A 25,968-nucleotide genomic window follows, 5' to 3' on the forward strand; every position below is an offset into this window, starting at 1 on the left:
GAATTGCACCTTGAAAGTGAAATTATTAAAATGAACAGTTTAAACTTAAATAATTTCTGATTAAATTTAGATGGTCAGATTAGCGAAAAGTGAATTAATTCATTCAGATTGGATTTTCAAAGTAAACTTGTAAACCTTCGAATGTCCCTAAATGAATAAAATGGGACGAGCTATAAAAATCAATGAAAACTCCGAATCTATTCTATTTCTGGCGAAAAAAAAAACGATCCACGTTAAAGGAATGCTGGGAAAAAAATATTAATTTCAAAACAAATGCTGGGAATAAATAATCTATTACTAAAACCAAAAAAATCTATATAATTTAACAATTCTAATGTTTACATATTTTTTTCATAATTTAAAGTCAAAATTTACAAAAAATAAGTTGAAATTGATGTAATCACATCTGAGATAAATTACTTGAAGTTATGTTTGGAGGCAGATATGGCGAGGTCTTCTGATGGTATTCTATATTCCGAGTTATCTTTACCAGTCAACCAATAGGTGGTCATTCGTCCTTTACCTTTGACTTCACGTTCACCACGACAAATGGATTGATAACCACCAAGGCTTTCCAATACTGTATAAGTGCTTTCCGACATGTGAATTTTCAAAGCTGAAAAGTTCGAAAATTAAGGATAGTTAACATTCAATAAAATATTTATCCGAATTTTTGGAAATCAAACACTCGGTAAAAGTAAGAGTACCAAAGGAGAGGTCTGACAAAGATATTTCAATTCTATAGCAACTAGAATAAATATCAAAATAAATTTTTGATGGTTACTATAGTCTCATAAAAAAATCACGTGGATTATTAGAGGTTTTCAAACAAAAGATATCGTAAGACTGTTGAATATTTTAAAAAGTTTAGATAAATCTCAGCATCTAGTGTAATCTCTGTATAGCAACATTATTTCTAATGTCCGTTACCAATAGCAACATAAATTCAATCTCCAAACAAGAAACTTAGAAGTCGAGGGTCCAGTAAGTCCAACAAATAGAAGTGTCTGCCTTTTAAAAGAGCATTTATTTTAGGGGTCTGTCTAAGTTCCAAGGCCAACACCATGAAATTAAAAGTGGGGGTGGGGCAATGAATATAGAGTCTGGCACAACCAAAAATTTTTACTTTGCAAGAAGGTGGGGGGAGGGGAGTTCATGACCCCCTTTGACCCCCCCCCTTGTCCCCCGGTGACGTGGGCCCTGAGTTCGGAAATACACTAAAGTATATGCAGAATACAATAAAAACTCACCATAACCACCACTTTCCATACGAGAAGCTGTATTCATTGTATCACCAAACAAACAATAACGCGGCATTTTCGAGCCGACAACACCGGCCACAATGGGTCCAGTATTCAGTCCCATACGAAGCTGTACTTGAGAGCCGGGCATGTTTTTGTATCCAACGCCATCGATGGTCGTCATAAGGGCCAGTGCCATGGACGCAATTTCGCCGGCATGATTGTCACCGTTACGTGTCGGTAATCCCGAGGCCACGACGTCTATTTAGCGGAAAATATCATAGGTTTAGGGTTTACTTGGGTACCAACATAGGTATAACTTTTAACTTAAGTTAGCACAGTGTTTCTTACACCTATCTTTTACTTTTCGAGAACACCATTAAACTCTCTTAGCTATTTACAATAATTTCCGATAACGGAAATTTTTTAGCAATAAAATCGAACTAGATTCCATGTGACTAAATAAGGTAAGGCAAATTCTACCAAAAAATGATTTCTATATATGAAAAAAATAAATACAAACTATAAAGTGATGAAAAGAAAAACAACCAAATTCAGACTTACAGCAGTCTCCGATAGTTTCCACTTTGTAACAATCGAAAGATTCGATAATATCATCCATAATCGAATATAAGTCGTTTAATAATTCGACCACTTGATAAGGTGAAGCGTCTGAGCAAATTTGACCAAAACCAACACAATCACTGGAGAAAAGGAAGATAGAAGTTGTATAAATACAAGGAAACCCTGGTATAAGCGAGTTGATGTTGTAAAGGCGTTTTCCTGCAGTGGAAACGGTAAGTTATTGCTTTGTTTGGATCTTGACCCACTAAGGTAAATCAGTATTTTTAGGGATTCATACCTTGTAAGGAAATCACACTTGATAATTATATGTAATCAGAATGTCCAAGTTCAAACAGTGTAGAGACATCCTCCAAATTGCCCGATGATGGGAGAAGAATCTCTCCAAAAGTACATAGCCAAACTTAAATTTCGTGATCCAAGTCACGATAAAACTTCCAATATAGTATTTTTAAAGTCAGCAGCGATTTTATGATATGAAAATCAAAATCAAAACAACTAAGTCGTATAAGTACCTGAAATAGATGGTAACGCTAGCAAAGTATTCTGGTTGAGGATTCTTTCCTAATTTCAATTCTTCAGCGATCAACGGTGGCAACATCTTGCTAAGAAGTAAGTCTCCTTTCTCTTTCTCTACAATAATATCAGCAGTACGTTCTGCGACGATAGATTCTAAGCTAGTTGTGTATTGCTCCATCAATTCGATCAAGTTATCCATCAATTCACCGCGATGTGGACAGATTTTACCGAGTTCCGACAAACAATATTTAAATTCTGGTCTGCATTTTGGATCTTCGTTCCAGCATAGTTCGATAAGTTGCATCAGCATTGAGGCTTGTTTTTTCTTCATTGGGCAGTTCGTCTTCTTCGACGGTCGGACGCAAACAATCGACAGCCATTTTCTCGTAGTCACGGCATTGCTAAAAGAGGGACGGAGATGAATTCTAAAAGATTGACTTTAACTCAATTCAATTCGAATAAAACTTTCACTATTAACTTTAATATAGATGTCTTCTAAAAATAAAGAAAAATAGATCACCCTTTAAGTTGTGAACAGTTTGCATGTATTTAGGGGCGGAACGGGAAAAAGTAGGTCTCTTTTACAAGAACGATCTATACTTCCATGGATTGTACTTCAAACATTCTTATAATTTTGCGCGGCAAGCGCTTCGTTATACACATGAATGTTGATACCATTCATCACTCAAAGAAAATATTAAAACATAACCCATTCTGTCCATTTTTAAAGTTTTTTCTCATTTTCATATTCAATTTTCAGAGAATTGTTTTAAGGCTTACGTCGATCCACTCAAATTATTCTTTCCCAACGAGGTGTAGCTTTTAATGATAATGTGTTTGTTGAACAACCATTAAAAGAGTGCTCAATACTTTTCGTAGAGCAAATTCAATAAAGTTTTATTTCAAAAATCACCATGTAAAATACACTACTAAAAGTTTCATGCTACATACGCAATCATCAGATGTATCAGCTTTTAATGATATATTTTTCCCATCAATAGAAATGTAAATTTTTGAACTTCCAATTTTTGAAGGTAATTTTAAGGTGAATTAAAACATAAGAAATTATACTCACAATAAGTTTCAATGTTTTTCCGGGGTCAATGAGTCTACCAACAATTTGAACAATTTCAGCTGGTCCTAAATGATCCACCTCGTGGTATGGATGCTGACGTGTGCACATTTCAACCATGATGATAGCAAAACTACAGACAGAAAGAATTAAAAGAAATTTAACATCATTTTGTTTACACTTCACACAGCTCCAGGTTTAGGCTCTACGAATTAAGAAAATGTGACCATATGATCCCAGGGGAAGGGATACCTAGGCAAGTAAAGGGTACGGGTAATTGTTGCCCTTGAGGGTACCTTCTTGGAGCCTGGAGCTCCCTGTAAAGGTTAAGAAAATTAGCACATTAAATCTCAGTCCAACAAGGGTCGAAAGAGTAGGAAAATTTCAGCTTTCTGCTCCTTCGAAAATCGAAATTTAGTCAAATTGGTACAAATTAGTCTCATTAAGGCTCGAAAAATACGCTTTTTTCTACTTTACCTCCTTTTAGACCCGCACGGGTCTGAACGTCGAAAGTTGGGCGGTGCATACCCGTCAGCTCACACCCCTGATACCCCGGGCATATAATTCACTGGAAATTAGGGTATGGTCGACTGCATTTAACGTTAGACGATGTTATCGTCCGTTACAGTGATAGTGAAAGCGGGAAAATATGGCGGTATGGCGGTATACAGAAAAAAATCGGAGTTGGCAAACTTTACCGACTGTAAACTATTTTCGGCAAAAAACCCGTTTGCGAATTTTCTTCGGCTTATTTCTTAGATAGTGATTTGTCTTATATAAATATAGTATACTATAGCATAGTCTAATTTAACCTTTAGAGTGTTAATGAAAATGTCTCTCTTAAAATACCTGTACATATCGCCAGCTCTTGATCCATAACCAACATGATCGAGATGAGAGACGCCAGTTGCTGCAATCTCTGGTGCTGTCCACAATAATGAACTATTCGGTTTGACAGAAAAATGATTTAACGGTTAAAATTGCTAATATTTAATGCGTAAAACCAGAAACTTGGCCGAGTTTCGAAGCTGTCCACAATAAGGAACTATTGGTGTGACAGAAAAAACGGCGAAATGAATAAATCCTACTGGCTTTGGAAAAACAGAAATTTGATATCTATTTTAAGACGAATTGTCTACGTTTTGTTCAGCTTGTACACTTTTCATTTCAATTAAATATTGAATTCAGTACGAACACTTCGCCCACGTATGGATGTCTTTAAAACATGGCTTTTTAACTTTTTGTGTTTCAAAGAAAGATCTTCATATTTGAATCTATTAATTTGTTAGCTTAAATTTTAGTCATTTTAATAATTTGCTCAGCATTTTTATACCCATTCCCAAAAGAGAAAAATTCATCTAACTTTTTTTAACTTTTTGCGTTTCAAAGAAAGATCTTCATATCTGAGTCTAATAATTTGTTAGCCTAATTTTTGCTCAACATTGTTATACCCATTCCCAAAAGAGAAAAATTCATCCACTTGCCTGAATCGAAAATCAAACTTTTGTTTTAAGGTTATATGGAATTCGACCCTTCTGTAAGTAACTTACTAATAATCACATTCATCCAATTCGTTGAACCTTGGTAAACTAACACCGATTCCGTTTTCTGGTGAAAAGACACGAACACCTTCTTGACCAGATTTGAAAGATTTCAGTCCATAATCTAAATGATAGGATTATATAAAATTAAATTAAATGTTTTGTCCCAAACAGCCAGTGGTATCCGGTGGAAGAGGGATTTTAGAGGATTTTCAGTTTTTCGTAACTTTTTCCATTATCGAAGAAAACGATCGATTCAAATTTTCTACCGTGATGGCAGTTCTTCTTAGTTACAAACATTCAAACACAGATATCATATTCTTTTACACACTAGATAGGCTAACTGCTACAGATTTCCCGTGGAACTCTGTCCAGTTTCGAAGTCGGCAATGTTGTTTTCCAATTCATCTTACATTTTCGAGCGTTCGAATTTCAAACATTCGAATCGTGCTTTTGCAATTGAAAACAAGATGGCGGACTAGTAAGCTCTAAAACTGGACACGCTTCCTGTTTTCGGGTAGCCCGATCCAGTCAAGTAGATTGAGATCACTAGTTACAAAACTTTGCCAAATAGACTTCTTTTTAAAATAGTGTGCAGAAAATTAGGTACACAGCCTGACACAGCTGATTTCTTAAAAATTTTCATATTTTTTTCTTCTCAGTCCATTTTGAAGATTTTTTTGCTACACATGAGATAGTAAAGCCTCACCTAGTAGGTTTTTTTTTATTTAATTCTTGAGGCGACGAAAAATGCACAAAAACTTACCAGAAAGTTTGATAGTCCATCGATTATCAACCAAACAGTTAGAGCTCTTCAAACGACCATGTGATCCAATATCTGTGTTTTGTAAATACATCATTCCTCGACAAATATCCTGCAAGTACGAAAAGGATGTGATTCAATCATTTCTGAGGTCCATGCCTTGAACCAATTTTTTGGATAATTCTACTAAGGGGTCTGTAAGTATCAGAGTACCAGTTTTGATTAGGCATTATCGGAATGTAATTTGCATCTTGAATTTAAATTAGATAGTCGACTTTCTGCAAAACCACCGTTAGATATGTAAGAGACAGCAGAAACAGAGGAAGTGCTTTTATGATTGTATTGACAGTGGAAGAAAGCCATCGAATTGACTTTAAACAGTCGACTTTTATCAAAAACGAGAAATAGGAAAGGTAGAAATTTGGACTTCTAAACTAGAGCTTCGAACAAAACAAAAAGTTCTCAGAGTGTGTCAACTATAAACAAACCAACCTTTAACATTGAGTATCTGAAATCCCATCCAAGATCGATGTCATCATTGGACAAAATATCTTCCAAGCTGCCTTTACCACAAACTTCATTCAAGATGGCCACGTGGTCAGTATCGATGCAAGCTCCAATGAAGAGACAGAGATTCGGATGTTTGATGTCTCTCATTTCTTTCACTTCCCATCTCAATTGATCGTTCAACTCTACGTTTTCTTTACGAATCAATTTAACAACAATGTCTCTTCCATTCCAATTACCTAAATGGAGAAGCAGAGATTATTAAAAGTTTCTCTAATACGAGAGTTTCAACCTTAGCGGATCGCCATAAACAAGGGTGGCGCTTCAATTTTTCTTGAATCATTGTAACGACAGAGTATTTTGTATACGTGAATTTACTGTCAAAGAGTTATAATTTTAAGAGGCTATGTTATGGACGTTAAAATGACGATATTTAGATATTTTATGTCACCTTGGAATACGATACAATGAATGGGATTGGATAATGACCCTGGAAGAAGTTTCTCAATCCCAATCAACCAAAATCCTTGATCTGAGCTTTGAAACTGGTGCCCTAATGGTAGCACTACTCGATAAGGTGTAAATGTACCGAGAGCGCTAGATCAAATTGCGGATGTAGTTTTTTAGTCCAGGGTTTATTATCCAGTTTGGTGGATATAATTTTCTCAAATAACCCCAAAATTTGAACCGAATGTCCCCCCTTAAGGCGTGCTTCCGGGGAGCATCGTTATTCCTGGTTATTCCCGCTTACTTTTATATATCCCTGGACCAAGCTATATCCGCCATCTTTGATCGAAGTTTTTTGAAAGTTGGTATCCGCGAAGAAAACATTGTAGTGTTTGAAACTTTGCCTACCGACAAACGGCGCTACATCACTAGTGTACAAACGAAATAAGAACTAGCACTCTCTCCGCCGGTACCAATTTCAGGAAAACTCCGATCATAATATTTTGGTTGGCCGGCATTGAGTAACTTGGTCCTGGGATGTATAAAGATATATGTACAATGGTTATTCCTCACCTTGATTTACACAAACAGTTTTCTCTTCTCTCTGTTCACTCTTTCCTGAAACCATACTAATCATACTGATGAGAGACTTAGCACTACTCTTATTTTTCTTTTGGCGCATGCGTATAGTATCCCATTCAACCATCCAATCAGTGCTCATTAACTGTGCGTTCAATTCAATCTTCTTGTAATAAAGCCGACCAATATAGAACAAAACAGCAAGGATAGCTAAAGCAGCAAAAGCGGTCGGCGCTGCAATAACCGCAATGTGTGTTTGACATCGACTTCCGGTGTGACTTGATTCACAGGTGCATAAACCGGAGCCGCTGTTTCCGTCCGAACATTTTCCAGTTACGCAATCGCACTTTTGGGAGCAATCTTTTCCATAATAGTCTGGCTTGCATTTACAGAAATCACCACCGGTGCAATTACCGTTCATCGCATGACAACCATACCTTAAATTGAACAATACGCGATAAACTTATAGCTACATGGAAGGGATTTGGTATGCGGTCATTTGACGTCAATCAAATTTGTACTAGTAATCTCATGGTTAAGAGGGAAATTCGGGATAAATTTCCCGAGGTCAATTTTGAAATTTTTTGAAATTTCCCGAGTGCAACGAGGGAAATTTAAAACATTTCGAAATTTGACCGAGGGTAATTTATCCAGAATTTCACGAAAATAAGCATGGGATTCCTGGTTAATCTCATGGTTGGGGTTGAAATTCTAGCAATTCTGAAAGACGTCAAATTTACACTGGAAATCAATCTGAAACTTTAAAAAAGAGATCTGATAAAAGTCATAGAAGCGCGATTCGAGTTTTAATTGAATAATATTCCATTTAATTAAGCCTTCGAAGTTAGTAAGAAATTTGAAAAAGGTGATGAATTTCCAAACGATGGAAATTTCACTTTCGCGGGAAATTACAAAATCTAGGAGGGAAATTACAAAAGCTAGAAGGGAAATTACAAGTTCGCGGGAAATTACAAATTAACGTAAGCTAAAACGTCAATCGAATTTCAATCAACCATGAGATTAATGTTACAAAGAACAAGTTCCAAAAAAGAATGCAGCGAGTGCAGTCAAGCAAATCAGTTGACAGCAAAACAATACTAATAGTGCCAATAGTGCTCGGGTAAGCATTTAGCGAGTCTATAACATACAAGTTGAACTTACTTCAGACACGTTGGAATGGCACAGTCATTGGTCGAATTATCTGTATTGATGTAAGCTTCATGACAAGTGCAATTTCCTGGCCTATAGGTAAAATAAATTACTATTGGTCTCGAGATTGTGATTTAAGTAATCTTTTATTCATTTTGAGCTAAAATTTGCTTTTCTCAATAGATTAACATCATTTGACTGATGCTGATCACAAAGAACGTTTTTATTAGACAGATATGACCTCGTTCGCTAATAAGAATTGCACCTTGAGAGTGAAATTATTAAAATGAACAGTTTAAACTTAAATAATTTCTGATTAAATTTAGATGGTCAGATTAGCGAAAAGTGAATTAATTCATTCAGATTGTATTTTCAAAGTAAACCTTCGAATGTCCCTAAATGAATAGAATGGGACGAGCTATAAAAATCAATGAAAACTCCGAATCTATTCTATTTTTGGCGAAAAAAAACGATCCACGTTAAAGGAATGCTGGGAAAAAAATATTAATTTCAAAACAAATGCTGGGAATAAATAATCTATTACTAAAACCAAAAAAATCTATATAATTTAACAATTCTAATGTTTACATATTTTTTTCATAATTTAAAGTCAAAATTTACAAAAAATAAGTTGAAATTGATGTAATCACATCTGAGATAAATTACTTGAAGTTATGTTTGGAGGCAGATATGGCGAGGTCTTCTGATGGTATTCTATATTCCGAGTTATCTTTACCAGTCAACCAATAGGTGGTCATTCGTCCTTTACCTTTGACTTCACGTTCACCACGACAAATGGATTGATAACCACCAAGGCTTTCCAATACTGTATAAGTGCTTTCCGACATGTGAATTTTCAAAGCTGAAAAGTTCGAAAATTAAGGATAGTTAACATTCAATAAAATATTTATCCGAATTTTTGGAAATCAAACACTCGGTAAAAGTAAGAGTACCAAAGGAGAGGTCTGACAAAGATATTTCAATTCTATAGCAACTAGAATAAATATCAAAATAAATTTTTGATGGTTACTATAGTCTCATAAAAAAATCACGTTGATTATTAGAGGACCTTAGGATCTGAGGATCCAAATGTTCAAAAATGGTCCAGTAGGGCTTGAAATATAGCCTAGAAACCAATAAATCCCTCCCAGATCGAAATAATCGATGAAATCAAGTTGAGGGCCTAAAATTGACATTCTCGCCCGAACTTCAATTTTCGAAAAATGGTAAATTAGCCAAAAGTGCAAATATATTATGGCACGGATTGTAGTCTCCTTTTTTAATGTGAGAAATATATTTCAGACATTGTACAACCTTTTCGATAACTATTGTATCGTTCGTTAAAGGGAAGAAATCTTCGCGGAATTTGATTTCACGGTTCACAGCTCAAAATTCGGAAGTTTCACGGAATTTAATTTTGCGGTTGAGAGGAATTTTTGTTTAAATATGGCTTATTTTGCCCCAAAAACACCAATTCTATAGGTGATTTTCTAAATCATGAGAATATTCTTGTTTCGCAGAATTTAATTCCGCGATAATTTATTCCGCGAAAACTTCTTCCCTTGGTAAAAGCGGGAAAATATATATGAGCCGAGTTTAAAGCCGCATTGGTGGTAGAGTTTCGAAATCATGGTGGAGAATTTATCACAGGGAAAGTTTTCTACAGCGAAAAATTAGGTTGTAGAAAATATAATTTTCATTACCAACCCCTTTACATAACAGCTAGGAAGTTGATTCTCGCAATTCTGTGGGAGGAGATTGTATATGCAGCAAATCATAAAAAAGTGAGCTATAAGGGGCTGGGTATGAATTTGGTTGTCACCAACAGATCTAATGCTAAGTAAAATCTGAGAACAAATTAAGTTAGTCACGTATGAAATGGAGTAACTGAAATCCAAACACAAGCTTTAGTTGGAAAAAATGCTATGACCACATCCCGAAATCGGATCTTAAACTTTAAAGGAAACAGTGGCTTACTCTATGTAAGCATCTGAATTGAATTAAATTTCTTTGAACACCTTCCTGTAACCTGTAACCTGATACGAATTCTTTAGCCAGAGCATTGTATTTTAAAGTTATTTCATTGGGCAAGTGGGATTTTAAGGGAATTTCTCTCGGTTCTTAAATTTCAAAAATTTCTTAAAATTCAAAAGCTCAACAATATCCAGTGGGTAAATTGCGATTTAGCCGTTAATCGCACGATGAGTTATTTTTTCTTCTTTGGCACGCCTTCAAAGAGAGCAATTAATCGTTAATCACACTCTTCAATGAGGCGCCAATATTTACAAAATTGATTTTAATGTTTTTTCTTACATTTTTTTTGCATCGAACGTTTTAATTGCATTCGAAATTTATTTTGTGAGAAAGAAAATCAATAAACAACAATAAAAGAAAGACATAAAGAGAAGAGAATAATATAAAACTCTCAGTGTAATTTCTGTAATCTCATGGTTGATTGAAATTCGATTGACGTTTTTGCTTACGTTAATTTGTAATTTCCCGCGAACTTGTAATTTCCCTCCTAGCTTTTGTAATTTCCCTCCTAGATTTTGTAATTTCCCGCAAAAGTGAAATTTTCATCGTTTGGAAATTCATCACCTTTTTCGACTTTCTTACTAACTTCGAAGGCTTAAGTAAATGGAATACTATCCAATTAAAACTCGATTCGCGTTTCTATGACTTAGTTGACCTCTTTTTAAATTTTCAGATCGATTTCCAGTGTTAAATTGACGTCTTTCAGAATTGTTAGAATTTCAATCCAAACCATGAGATTAACCAGGAATCCCATGCTTGTTTTCGTGAAATTCTGGATAAATTACCCTCGGTCAAATTTTGAAATGTTTTAAATTTCCCTCGTTGCACTCGGGAAATTTCAAAAAATTTCAAAATTGACCTCGGGAAATTTATCCCGAATTTCCCTCATAACCATGGGATTACTAGTACTAATTTTCAATATTTTATTTTCAATATTTGTATAAGAGTTTCATGAACTTTCAGGAAGGAATTTCAGGAAAAATACTTTTCATTGGGGTCATAGCATAATTAGGTTACTGTAGCGTGTTTTTTTTGCACAGTTGACCACGAAGGTTTTTTCTCGTGATTTGCGGAAAGAAGAATGGTGTGGTTTTAGTGTTTTGAAACGAGAAAAAAGAAACATTTTTTAGCTCGCTAAAAAAGCGGGAGGAGTTTTACCACATCTAAAAATTTAGACCTAAATTTAGATATGTCACTATGTCAATGGTGAATGAACTATATTAAAACCTAATATTGTTATTTATAGCCCTGCAATACAACTGTCAATCATTTTTAAGAAAACTGATTGGATGATTAATGTCACGTGGCCGGTCAATATTTCTCCATAGTGACCAGTTATGAAATTGACATCATTAAAAATGTCAATTACTTTTATTATTTTATTTTGCAGGGCTATAAATGGATTATTAACCTCAGAAGCCTGTCTCTCTTGCAAAATATCGACCTCGTTCGCTAATAAGAATTGCACCTTGAAAGTGAAATTATTAAAATGAACAGTTTAAACTTAAATAATTTCTGATTAAATTTAGATGGTCAGATTAGCGAAAAGTGAATTAATTCATTCAGATTGGATTTTCAAAGTAAACTTGTAAACCTTCGAATGTCCCTAAATGAATAAAATGGGACGAGCTATAAAAATCAATGAAAACTCCGAATCTATTCTATTTCTGGCGAAAAAAAAAACGATCCACGTTAAAGGAATGCTGGGAAAAAAATATTAATTTCAAAACAAATGCTGGGAATAAATAATCTATTACTAAAACCAAAAAAATCTATATAATTTAACAATTCTAATGTTTACATATTTTTTTCATAATTTAAAGTCAAAATTTACAAAAAATAAGTTGAAATTGATGTAATCACATCTGAGATAAATTACTTGAAGTTATGTTTGGAGGCAGATATGGCGAGGTCTTCTGATGGTATTCTATATTCCGAGTTATCTTTACCAGTCAACCAATAGGTGGTCATTCGTCCTTTACCTTTGACTTCACGTTCACCACGACAAATGGATTGATAACCACCAAGGCTTTCCAATACTGTATAAGTGCTTTCCGACATGTGAATTTTCAAAGCTGAAAAGTTCGAAAATTAAGGATAGTTAACATTCAATAAAATATTTATCCGAATTTTTGGAAATCAAACACTCGGTAAAAGTAAGAGTACCAAAGGAGAGGTCTGACAAAGATATTTCAATTCTATAGCAACTAGAATAAATATCAAAATAAATTTTTGATGGTTACTATAGTCTCATAAAAAAATCACGTGGATTATTAGAGGTTTTCAAACAAAAGATATCGTAAGACTGTTGAATATTTAAAAAGTTTAGATAAATCTCAGCATCTAGTGTAATCTCTGTATAGCAACATTATTTCTAATGTCCGTTACCAATAGCAACATAAATTCAATCTCCAAACAAGAAACTTAGAAGTCGAGGGTCCAGTAAGTCCAACAAATAGAAGTGTCTGCCTTTTAAAAGAGCATTTATTTTAGGGGTCTGTCTAAGTTCCAAGGCCAACACCATGAAATTAAAAGTGGGGGTGGGGCAATGAATATAGAGTCTGGCACAACCAAAAATTTTTACTTTGCAAGAAGGTGGGGGGAGGGGAGTTCATGACCCCCTTTGACCCCCCCCCTTGTCCCCCGGTGACGTGGGCCCTGAGTTCGGAAATACACTAAAGTATATGCAGAATACAATAAAAACTCACCATAACCACCACTTTCCATACGAGAAGCTGTATTCATTGTATCACCAAACAAACAATAACGCGGCATTTTCGAGCCGACAACACCGGCCACAATGGGTCCAGTATTCAGTCCCATACGAAGCTGTACTTGAGAGCCGGGCATGTTTTTGTATCCAACGCCATCGATGGTCGTCATAAGGGCCAGTGCCATGGACGCAATTTCGCCGGCATGATTGTCACCGTTACGTGTCGGTAATCCCGAGGCCACGACGTCTATTTAGCGGAAAATATCATAGGTTTAGGGTTTACTTGGGTACCAACATAGGTATAACTTTTAACTTAAGTTAGCACAGTGTTTCTTACACCTATCTTTTACTTTTCGAGAACACCATTAAACTCTCTTAGCTATTTACAATAATTTCCGATAACGGAAATTTTTTAGCAATAAAATCGAACTAGATTCCATGTGACTAAATAAGGTAAGGCAAATTCTACCAAAAAATGATTTCTATATATGAAAAAAATAAATACAAACTATAAAGTGATGAAAAGAAAAACAACCAAATTCAGACTTACAGCAGTCTCCGATAGTTTCCACTTTGTAACAATCGAAAGATTCGATAATATCATCCATAATCGAATATAAGTCGTTTAATAATTCGACCACTTGATAAGGTGAAGCGTCTGAGCAAATTTGACCAAAACCAACACAATCACTGGAGAAAAGGAAGATAGAAGTTGTATAAATACAAGGAAACCCTGGTATAAGCGAGTTGATGTTGTAAAGGCGTTTTCCTGCAGTGGAAACGGTAAGTTATTGCTTTGTTTGGATCTTGACCCACTAAGGTAAATCAGTATTTTTAGGGATTCATACCTTGTAAGGAAATCACACTTGATAATTATATGTAATCAGAATGTCCAAGTTCAAACAGTGTAGAGACATCCTCCAAATTGCCCGATGATGGGAGAAGAATCTCTCCAAAAGTACATAGCCAAACTTAAATTTCGTGATCCAAGTCACGATAAAACTTCCAATATAGTATTTTTAAAGTCAGCAGCGATTTTATGATATGAAAATCAAAATCAAAACAACTAAGTCGTATAAGTACCTGAAATAGATGGTAACGCTAGCAAAGTATTCTGGTTGAGGATTCTTTCCTAATTTCAATTCTTCAGCGATCAACGGTGGCAACATCTTGCTAAGAAGTAAGTCTCCTTTCTCTTTCTCTACAATAATATCAGCAGTACGTTCTGCGACGATAGATTCTAAGCTAGTTGTGTATTGCTCCATCAATTCGATCAAGTTATCCATCAATTCACCGCGATGTGGACAGATTTTACCGAGTTCCGACAAACAATATTTAAATTCTGGTCTGCATTTTGGATCTTCGTTCCAGCATAGTTCGATAAGTTGCATCAGCATTGAGGCTTGTTTTTCTTCATTGGGCAGTTCGTCTTCTTCGACGGTCGGACGCAAACAATCGACAGCCATTTTCTCGTAGTCACGGCATTGCTAAAAGAGGGACGGAGATGAATTCTAAAAGATTGACTTTAACTCAATTCAATTCGAATAAAACTTTCACTATTAACTTTAATATAGATGTCTTCTAAAAATAAAGAAAAATAGATCACCCTTTAAGTTGTGAACAGTTTGCATGTATTTAGGGGCGGAACGGGAAAAAGTAGGTCTCTTTTACAAGAACGATCTATACTTCCATGGATTGTACTTCAAACATTCTTATAATTTTGCGCGGCAAGCGCTTCGTTATACACATGAATGTTGATACCATTCATCACTCAAAGAAAATATTAAAACATAACCCATTCTGTCCATTTTTAAAGTTTTTTCTCATTTTCATATTCAATTTTCAGAGAATTGTTTTAAGGCTTACGTCGATCCACTCAAATTATTCTTTCCCAACGAGGTGTAGCTTTTAATGATAATGTGTTTGTTGAACAACCATTAAAAGAGTGCTCAATACTTTTCGTAGAGCAAATTCAATAAAGTTTTATTTCAAAAATCACCATGTAAAATACACTACTAAAAGTTTCATGCTACATACGCAATCATCAGATGTATCAGCTTTTAATGATATATTTTTCCCATCAATAGAAATGTAAATTTTTGAACTTCCAATTTTTGAAGGTAATTTTAAGGTGAATTAAAACATAAGAAATTATACTCACAATAAGTTTCAATGTTTTTCCGGGGTCAATGAGTCTACCAACAATTTGAACAATTTCAGCTGGTCCTAAATGATCCACCTCGTGGTATGGATGCTGACGTGTGCACATTTCAACCATGATGATAGCAAAACTACAGACAGAAAGAATTAAAAGAAATTTAACATCATTTTGTTTACACTTCACACAGCTCCAGGTTTAGGCTCTACGAATTAAGAAAATGTGACCATATGATCCCAGGGGAAGGGATACCTAGGCAAGTAAAGGGTACGGGTAATTGTTGCCCTTGAGGGTACCTTCTTGGAGCCTGGAGCTCCCTGTAAAGGTTAAGAAAATTAGCACATTAAATCTCAGTCCAACAAGGGTCGAAAGAGTAGGAAAATTTCAGCTTTCTGCTCCTTCGAAAATCGAAATTTAGTCAAATTGGTACAAATTAGTCTCATTAAGGCTCGAAAAATACGCTTTTTTCTACTTTACCTCCTTTTTAGACCCGCCACGGGTCTGAACGTCGAAAGTTGGGCGGTGCATACCCGTCAGCTCACACCCCTGATACCCCGGGCATATAATTCACTGGAAATTAGGGTATGGTCGACTGCATTTAACGTTAGACGATGTTATCGTCCGTTACAGTGATAGTGAAAGCGGGAAAATATGGCGGTATGGCGGTATACAGAAAAAAATCGGAGTTGGCAAACTTTACCGACTGTAAACTATTTTCGGCAAAAAACCCGTTTGCGAATTTTCTTCGGCTTATTTCTTAGATAGTGATTTGTCTTATATAAATATAGTATACTATAGCATAGTCTAATTTAACCTTTAGAGTGTTAATGAAAATGTCTCTCTTAAAATACCTGTACATATCGCCAGCTCTTGATCCATAACCAACATGATCGAGATGAGAGACGCCAGTTGCTGCAATCTCTGGTGCTGTCCACAATAATGAACTATTCGGTTTGACAGAAAAAATGATTTAACGGTTAAAATTGCTAATATTTAATGCGTAAAACCAGAAACTTGGCCGAGTTTCGAAGCTGTCCACAATAAGGAACTATTGGTGTGACAGAAAAAACGGCGAAATGAATAAATCCTACTGGCTTTGGAAAACAGAAATTTGATATCTATTTTAAGACGAATTGTCTACGTTTTGTTCAGCTTGTACACTTTTCATTTCAATTAAATATTGAATTCAGTACGAACACTTCGCCCACGTATGGATGTCTTTAAAACATGGCTTTTTAACTTTTTGTGTTTCAAAGAAAGATCTTCATATTTGAATCTATTAATTTGTTAGCTTAAATTTTAGTCATTTTAATAATTTGCTCAGCATTTTTATACCCATTCCCAAAGAGAAAAATTCATCTAACTTTTTTTAACTTTTTGCGTTTCAAAGAAAGATCTTCATATCTGAGTCTAATAATTTGTTAGCCTAATTTTTGCTCAACATTGTTATACCCATTCCCAAAAGAGAAAAATTCATCCACTTGCCTGAATCGAAAATCAAACTTTTGTTTTAAGGTTATATGGAATTCGACCCTTCTGTAAGTAACTTACTAATAATCACATTCATCCAATTCGTTGAACCTTGGTAAACTAACACCGATTCCGTTTTCTGGTGAAAAGACACGAACACCTTCTTGACCAGATTTGAAAGATTTCAGTCCATAATCTAAATGATAGGATTATATAAAATTAAATTAAATGTTTTGTCCCAAACAGCCAGTGGTATCCGGTGGAAGAGGGATTTTAGAGGATTTTCAGTTTTTCGTAACTTTTTCCATTATCGAAGAAAACGATCGATTCAAATTTTCTACCGTGATGGCAGTTCTTCTTAGTTACAAACATTCAAACACAGATATCATATTCTTTTACACACTAGATAGGCTAACTGCTACAGATTTCCCGTGGAACTCTGTCCAGTTTCGAAGTCGGCAATGTTGTTTTCCAATTCATCTTACATTTTCGAGCGTTCGAATTTCAAACATTCGAATCGTGCTTTTGCAATTGAAAACAAGATGGCGGACTAGTAAGCTCTAAAACTGGACACGCTTCCTGTTTTCGGGTAGCCCGATCCAGTCAAGTAGATTGAGATCACTAGTTACAAAACTTTGCCAAATAGACTTCTTTTTAAAATAGTGTGCAGAAAATTAGGTACACAGCCTGACACAGCTGATTTCTTAAAAATTTTCATATTTTTTTCTTCTCAGTCCATTTTGAAGATTTTTTTGCTACACATGAGATAGTAAAGCCTCACCTAGTAGGTTTTTTTTTATTTAATTCTTGAGGCGACGAAAAATGCACAAAAACTTACCAGAAAGTTTGATAGTCCATCGATTATCAACCAAACAGTTAGAGCTCTTCAAACGACCATGTGATCCAATATCTGTGTTTTGTAAATACATCATTCCTCGACAAATATCCTGCAAGTACGAAAAGGATGTGATTCAATCATTTCTGAGGTCCATGCCTTGAACCAATTTTTTGGATAATTCTACTAAGGGGTCTGTAAGTATCAGAGTACCAGTTTTGATTAGGCATTATCGGAATGTAATTTGCATCTTGAATTTAAATTAGATAGTCGACTTTCTGCAAAACCACCGTTAGATATGTAAGAGACAGCAGAAACAGAGGAAGTGCTTTTATGATTGTATTGACAGTGGAAGAAAGCCATCGAATTGACTTTAAACAGTCGACTTTTATCAAAAACGAGAAATAGGAAAGGTAGAAATTTGGACTTCTAAACTAGAGCTTCGAACAAACAAAAAGTTCTCAGAGTGTGTCAACTATAAACAAACCAACCTTTAACATTGAGTATCTGAAATCCCATCCAAGATCGATGTCATCATTGGACAAAATATCTTCCAAGCTGCCTTTACCACAAACTTCATTCAAGATGGCCACGTGGTCAGTATCGATGCAAGCTCCAATGAAGAGACAGAGATTCGGATGTTTGATGTCTCTCATTTCTTTCACTTCCCATCTCAATTGATCGTTCAACTCTACGTTTTCTTTACGAATCAATTTAAACAACAATGTCTCTTCCATTCCAATTACCTAAATGGAGAAGCAGAGATTATTAAAAGTTTCTCTAATACGAGAGTTTCAACCTTAGCGGATCGCCATAAACAAGGGTGGCGCTTCAATTTTTCTTGAATCATTGTAACGACAGAGTATTTTGTATACGTGAATTTACTGTCAAAGAGTTATAATTTTAAGAGGCTATGTTATGGACGTTAAAATGACGATATTTAGATATTTTATGTCACCTTGGAATACGATACAATGAATGGGATTGGATAATGACCCTGGAAGAAGTTTCTCAATCCCAATCAACCAAAATCCTTGATCTGAGCTTTGAAACTGGTGCCCTAATGGTAGCACTACTCGATAAGGTGTAAATGTACCGAGAGCGCTAGATCAAATTGCGGATGTAGTTTTTTAGTCCAGGGTTTATTATCCAGTTTGGTGGATATAATTTTCTCAAATAACCCCAAAATTTGAACCGAATGTCCCCCCTTTAGGCGTGCTTCCGGGGAGCATCGTTATTCCTGGTTATTCCCGCTTACTTTTATATATCCCTGGACCAAGCTATATCCGCCATCTTTGATCGAAGTTTTTGAAAGTTGGTATCCGCGAAGAAAACATTGTAGTGTTTGAAACTTTGCCTACCGACAAACGGCGCTACATCACTAGTGTACAAACGAAATAAGAACTAGCACTCTCTCCGCCGGTACCAATTTCAGGAAAACTCCGATCATAATATTTTGGTTGGCCGGCATTGAGTAACTTGGTCCTGGGATGTATAAAGATATATGTACAATGGTTATTCCTCACCTTGATTTACACAAACAGTTTTCTCTTCTCTCTGTTCACTCTTTCCTGAAACCATACTAATCATACTGATGAGAGACTTAGCACTACTCTTATTTTTCTTTTGGCGCATGCGTATAGTATCCCATTCAACCATCCAATCAGTGCTCATTAACTGTGCGTTCAATTCAATCTTCTTGTAATAAAGCCGACCAATATAGAACAAAACAGCAAGGATAGCTAAAGCAGCAAAAGCGGTCGGCGCTGCAATAACCGCAATGTGTGTTTGACATCGACTTCCGGTGTGACTTGATTCACAGGTGCATAAACCGGAGCCGCTGTTTCCGTCCGAACATTTTCCAGTTACGCAATCGCACTTTTGGGAGCAATCTTTTCCATAATAGTCTGGCTTGCATTTACAGAAATCACCACCGGTGCAATTACCGTTCATCGCATGACAACCATACCTTAAATTGAACAATACGCGATAAACTTATAGCTACATGGAAGGGATTTGGTATGCGGTCATTTGACGTCAATCAAATTTGTACTAGTAATCTCATGGTTAAGAGGGAAATTCGGGATAAATTTCCCGAGGTCAATTTTGAAATTTTTTGAAATTTCCCGAGTGCAACGAGGGAAATTTAAAACATTTCGAAATTTGACCGAGGGTAATTTATCCAGAATTTCACGAAAATAAGCATGGGATTCCTGGTTAATCTCATGGTTGGGGTTGAAATTCTAGCAATTCTGAAAGACGTCAAATTACACTGGAAATCAATCTGAAACTTTAAAAAAGAGATCTGATAAAAGTCATAGAAGCGCGATTCGAGTTTTAATTGAATAATATTCCATTTAATTAAGCCTTCGAAGTTAGTAAGAAATTTGAAAAAGGTGATGAATTTCCAAACGATGGAAATTTCACTTTCGCGGGAAATTACAAAATCTAGGAGGGAAATTACAAAAGCTAGAAGGGAATTACAAGTTCGCGGGAAATTACAAATTAACGTAAGCTAAACGTCAATCGAATTTCAATCAACCATGAGATTAATGTTACAAAGAACAAGTTCCAAAAAAGAATGCAGCGAGTGCAGTCAAGCAAATCAGTTGACAGCAAAACAATACTAATAGTGCCAATAGTGCTCGGGTAAGCATTTAGCGAGTCTATAACATACAAGTTGAACTTACTTCAGACACGTTGGAATGGCACAGTCATTGGTCGAATTATCTGTATTGATGTAAGCTTCATGACAAGTGCAATTTCCTGGCCTATAGGTAAAATAAATTACTATTGGTCTCGAGATTGTGATTTAAGGTGGGAGTCACATGAAAAATTGAGAAAGTTGATTTTTTACATTTTCCTGTATAACTTTTGAACTTGAAGAGATTTTTAAATGAAATTTTCTACAGAGGTAACTTAACAATAGATAATTTCAAAAATGTAAAAAAAAGTCTAAAAATAGCCAAGACGGGGGTAAAACCAGCCAGGGGGTAATGTACTGTGAAAATATTGTGTCAACGTTTTAGAAAAATCTACAAAACCTATCACAAAAATTTTTTTTGCAGCTTGTTAATATTTGGATAAGGAGTGTTATGAATGGAATTTTTTTTTTAAATTTCATTCCAGGGGGTCTGGAAACTAAAAAATGCATTTTTTGAATTAAGAAATCAAAGAAGTATTTTTTCAAAAATGTAATCCATTCATAACACTCTAGACCATAAATTGAATTTCTCCTGAAAATTTCAAGTTCATAGCACTTGTCAATCCTGAGAAAACGTTGCCAAGGTGTGCGAAAACCCCCTGAAACCTATTTTGAGAAAACGGTCCGTAAAGTCAGAAGTAGATATATATCTCTATTTCTCTGTAATAAATCGACCGTTTTACAAAATTCTTTCGCTGTTTGACTAAAATGGACTATAGTTCTACTTTATATACTTTAAAAAAGGCTTTGAAATATCAAAATAGTCCAGAAATTCCAAACTATCACTTTCACGTGATGTGCGCCAATCCTTAAAATTTTGCGCCAAACTCCACGTCAACATTGATTTAAGTCAATAGACCTTTTCGCCTTTGCGTCCGCCATATTGAATTGTATGCAAAAAAAATGGTGGCGAATTTGCCGTGGTGAAATTCCCTTAGAAAGTATGCAAAACATATGCAAAAAGAAAGTATAAATTAAAAACTTACATGCATAATTGGCATTATATTAAAGTGTAATCTTGTAGAAGAAAGATTAAATTTGCTTCTCTTGAAAACTAAAAACTCAACGATCGTAAGGGGCCCAGTCTGTAAAATACCGATTTTGCGCTTTTTGAGATTCCAGGTCTTAGATATTGAATTTTTCGAGTTATACGCATGCTAAACGATTGGAAACAGTTTTATATGAAAGTTACATCCTTTTTGTGTCCAGTAAAGTTTAAATTTCCGACCTAAACATTTCCCGAAAGCCAGAATTGAGACGCCAGTAGGGGTTTGTTTTTAGACGGTTTTTGGCGTTTAGCATGAACTTTTTTGCCTGACGCATATGGATTTTTTTGTATTTTTGGGTTGAACAGACCTATCTGCACCTGAATTAGCCTAGGCAGATGGTTCAAAAATTTTTATACTGTTGATTTTTAAAGAAATTGTGTCAAAATTACGTGCTCTCTCACTTTGATAGCTTCTGTGACCCCATCAATTTTAATTGCGGACATCTGCCTGGGCAGAAAAATGTGGCAAATTTATCTGGCTTTCAGAAAAACCAAAAATATGGGGGTGTTTTGGATGGGAAGTACATGCAGTTTTTAACTTTGCACAGACACCCCTACCAAGAAAAAAGTCCTGTGATTCTAGACTGATTTTCGCCGAATATTAATTTTAAAGACCAGATTCAATCTTCAGCCAGTATCAAAGTCCGTAGTAAATTTTGCTTGAAAAAGACATCCGCGGCACAGGCTCACGGGTACAGGCTGAAATTTCAAAAACTGATTTCTCAATTCAAAAGAGGCGGGAAGATATTTTTTACAAAATGGAGGTAGTTTCTGGATGCTTTGCTGGAAAAACTTGCTTTTTATTTACTTTTTATGGGTTATTGTTTGTACAATTGGTATTATATTACAGCTAGAGTAAATTACAAACAAACTTTTCTTATCATGCTGTAATTTCGAGGCTAAACAAATCGAAGTATTGTTGGTAAGAAATTGATTGGTTGAAATGTTTGTGTTTTTTGTTTCTCTTCTCTTTTAATAACTAAACATTCATGCTTTGGAAGTACATATTTTCCAGAAAAATATGCTTTCAAAGCAGTTCATCTTTGCAAAAGATGATATTTTACTGCTTGGCTGTTTGTTTGGTTTGGCATTTTTTGCTTGCTGTCTCAGGCAAAACAGGCTGTCAGCAGAGTTATAGCAATAAACCAAACTTAGAGAGATCTTTTCACAAGTAACTTCCTAAGATTTTGCTTAAATGGAGGGACAAAGAAAATAAAATTTGTAAGAATTCTAAAATTTTTTGGTCTTGCCGTCGACGTTAAAGAACATAGCCCACTCATTTTTAATCTACCGATGGGGCTAACTGAGACAACCCTGACAATCTGACAATGCACTGGACTTGCTGTACCAATACGTGTTGCCGCAAAGTGAATAAAAAAACAAACTGTTAGGTGTATATACACAAGTGATTAATTTTAAACCCAGAAAACACAAACACTACTCTGATTTGTCTGTTGTCAGAACAGGATAATTTTCAACACCAAGCAAAACACCGAACAAAACACTTAACAGTCTGATGCGTTGTCAGGGTTGTGAACTGAGGGGAAATATGAAATGGCGGAACAAAGCTGCCAGTTCTTTCTTTATTCTTCTTTGTGTACTTTTTTAAAGCTAATAAGGAATGTTCAGGGTCAGACCTGTGTTAGGTATATTTGCTTTATGCATTTTAAAGGTAAGTTTTGTAATTGGCATTCTCCGCCTAACAGCCAGCAACTCCTTATTAGCTTAGAATTGTTCACTTGAATTGAGAACGTGGCGGTCTATTGAATACTTATTTCCAGTTGTCTTATAAAGCATTAAACATTAGATGACGTTGTCGTCAACTAAATTTATTCAATAGACTACTGATTTATTCTGCTTATCCAGTTAGGGTGCTAACGTCGAAGGAAAAATTTTTATGGAAAATTATAAATTAATTTCACTGTTGGTCAAATAGTTTTGTTTACATTTTGCGGATCACCGCAATCTTAGATTTTTTTATTTGACGGCATGTTGTTTTTTGATAAAAAAAACCTAGGAACCTTAGGCTACGAATGTTAGGGAAACTCACAAATTATATACAGTATAGGAAAAATTACCGATTAAAAATTTTTGTGGGAACTTAATTTTGCGGTTTCAGACAAACCGAAACCTGTAAAGCTTGATAAAAATTTTCTTCCAGTGAAATCTTCTTCACTTAATTGAAATTACCACTTGCAATAAGTTCATAATTATTTTTCAGGAAACTTCAACAAATCACAAAAGTCTAAAAGCCTGCAAAAACTGCGAAATATTTTTCCGGTGAAAACTTCTTTCCCTTTATAAATTGAAATTACTGCTGTACACTGTACTCTTTAGTTTGGTACTTATAGTGAGCCGCTATAACTTCCTCTGATAAATTAAACGCACACGACTAAAAAAATTTATCCTAGTGGTGTACTCACTCATTAGTCGCATACGTTTAGTGCTAAACACATGCTTTTAATATTAAACGCCTGTAAAAAGTTAAACGCACATATCAAAAGGTTCAAAGGCACCGCAATATAAACACGATTCAATTCTTTTGTAATTTTAGGTTTATGCTTTCTATTTTGTTTCACTTTTCCCCTCTTTTACTATCTCTTTTTGCTAAAAAGTACAAAAGATGATCTGAAAAGTTAAACGCCTGAAACTAACATTATACGTGCGCGATAAGTGTTAAACGCCAATCTTTTAATAGTGAGTACCAAGATTTTGTTTCACTTTTCCCCTCTTTTAAATATCTCTCTTTGCTAAAAAGCTCCCGGTGAGTACAAAAGATGATCTGAAAAGTTAAACGCCTGCGACTAACAATAAACGCGCACAATAAGTGTTAAACACCAATTTTTTTAATATGTGAGTACCAAGCTTAAAAGAATAGCCTTAAATTTAATCATGCAAAGGGATGAGTTTGAAATATTACTTTATTTCAGAAAATTTCTGAGAATACCGTCAAATCCCTCAACAACAATTTTTATACAGGCGTCGTTTAAAATTAGTTCTATTTCTTATTTCTTTACGTTTAGAATGTTGAACGGTGTTTCAGATTGATGAGCGCTTGACTCTATATACCAACTCCTTAATAGACTAATAGACAAACTTACTACTCAAAATACTCCAGCACAGCTTTTAAAAACTTTTGTGCGTAAAATTATACTTTGAATTGAGTTCATACTTTTCAGAACAAAAAATTCTTCAGATTTAAAATGTTTTTAATAAATTTCTTTTGAAAAACATATTTGATAAATCAATGCAAAATGTAAACTCAGAAGTAGTACCTTTTAAATTTTATCATTAAATTTCTTTGGCACGACACGCGCTGAAATGATAAAAAAATATGTCTATGCTATTTTGTTAAAAGAAAAATGAAGGAATTTCTTGTTTATTGGTCCAAACTAACGTAACGCTAGGGAAAAATTGCAAGTCACTTAACTTTTCTGAAGCGTACGTATGACGCAGACCGCAGTCCTTCCATTGAATCGCAAGAGTGTATCTCCTATGCAAGCATTTTAATCAGGAACAAATGAAGAATTTTGACACAATTTAAAAACTGCCAAAAACAAAGAACCACATTTATAGTGCCCCCTTTGCTGATAGTTTTCTACACTTTTGATTCTTCCTGCCTCCAAGCGACACGAATAGAGTTATATGTTGCAATACACCAGCTGTCTCTTTGCAATAAAAGATAGAGGCAATACCACACTGTTGATAAACAAGCAATCTCAGGCAAAATAGCAACTGTTAGGTTACAATTTTGCCCAAGATTTATAATTATCGTCAGCCGTAGCATTACCAATACAATTTATATAAAGAGCGGTACGTCCAGCCACACGCCAGATTTGATCTGACAGCTCACACTGTACCAGTTAATTGTATTGATCAAATAACTTAAGTGTCCATCATGTTTGAGTAAAGTAACCCAGTCTAACAAAGGTTTAGTTAAAAATATTTGTTCTCAGGCTGCAATGAAATAGCTTGTGTTTGTGTCAATTTAGGCTCAAAAAAGTGGTGGATTTGTAAGTCAGTTAGTTGGCTTTTCACTTTCACTCTTAAAAAAAATAACAAATCAAAAGCCAATTTTAAAAACATAAACATCAAAAGAATCACTACAAAATCACAGCACTCACCCAGAGGCATTGCCAAACAAAGAGTTTTGCTGAAGAAAAAACACTTCTTACCTTTTATCGACAGTAATTATGAAATATATAAGGCATATCCAAAGAATTTCATAAAAAACACAAGCCACATCAAACCAGTTGAAAGGAATGAAACTTTCGAAGCTCCCTCTCGAAAAAGTAGCTTGTTCAAAACAAAGACCGCAACCGGGTAGGCGAATCATGGTCAAACGTCGATTTATTTTTACCCACGATAAAAAATTACAGCATGTCTGACCACGGACAAACATTAAAACCGGACATCCGCAAACTATAATTCCGTCAATCTAGGCAACCGCGAAATAGAAATACAGTACCTTACGATCCTTGAGAACAATTATATTCACTCATCTCTTAGAACAAGCACTTCAAAAGACCATAACATTAGACAGAAACTCAAACTGAAAAATCACCCGCGAAGGTAAAAAACAATCCTTATTCGGCTGACGGCAAAT

At 35.1% G+C, this 25,968-nt stretch overlaps 1 protein-coding gene and 1 pseudogene across 1 annotated transcript; both read right to left on the reverse strand.

Moving 5' to 3' along the window:
• Positions 1 to 332: 332 nt before the first annotated feature.
• LOC136804196 (atrial natriuretic peptide receptor 2-like) lies at positions 333 to 9,248 on the reverse strand (annotated as a pseudogene).
• Positions 9,249 to 12,167: 2,919 nt separating this feature from the next.
• On the reverse strand, positions 12,168 to 20,381 carry LOC136804210 (atrial natriuretic peptide receptor 2-like). The gene is made up of 11 exons (XM_067060911.1): positions 20,301 to 20,381; positions 19,137 to 19,579; positions 18,102 to 18,356; positions 17,614 to 17,722; positions 16,857 to 16,971; positions 16,157 to 16,249; positions 15,309 to 15,438; positions 14,231 to 14,634; positions 13,698 to 13,837; positions 13,143 to 13,394; positions 12,168 to 12,509 (listed from the first exon to the last, which is right to left on the reverse strand). The coding sequence occupies exons 3-11, from the start codon at positions 18,345 to 18,347 to the stop codon at positions 12,310 to 12,312; spliced, it is 1,689 nt and encodes a 562-aa protein (XP_066917012.1). The 5' UTR covers positions 18,348 to 18,356; positions 19,137 to 19,579; positions 20,301 to 20,381; the 3' UTR covers positions 12,168 to 12,309.
• Between the last annotated feature and the right edge of the window lie 5,587 nt (positions 20,382 to 25,968).

This window comes from Clytia hemisphaerica, unplaced genomic scaffold (assembly GCF_902728285.1).
Source record: "Clytia hemisphaerica strain Z4C2 unplaced genomic scaffold, Clytia hemisphaerica genome assembly, whole genome shotgun sequence".
NCBI classification, from domain to species: Eukaryota; Metazoa; Cnidaria; class Hydrozoa; order Leptothecata; family Clytiidae; genus Clytia; species Clytia hemisphaerica.

Bases quoted from the DNA above. Each gene is read 5' to 3' on its own strand.
- LOC136804210 (XM_067060911.1), bottom strand. From the start codon at position 18,347: ATGGAAGAGACATTGTTGTTTAAATTGATTCGTAAAGAAAACGTAGAG. The intron at 16,972-17,613 runs GTAAGTTTTTGT...CCTATCATTTAG, and splicing joins ATGGACTATCAAACTTTCTG to ATTATGGACTGAAATCTTTC. The intron at 12,510-13,142 runs GTGAGTTTTTAT...CGAACTTTTCAG, and splicing joins TATGGAAAGTGGTGGTTATG to CTTTGAAAATTCACATGTCG.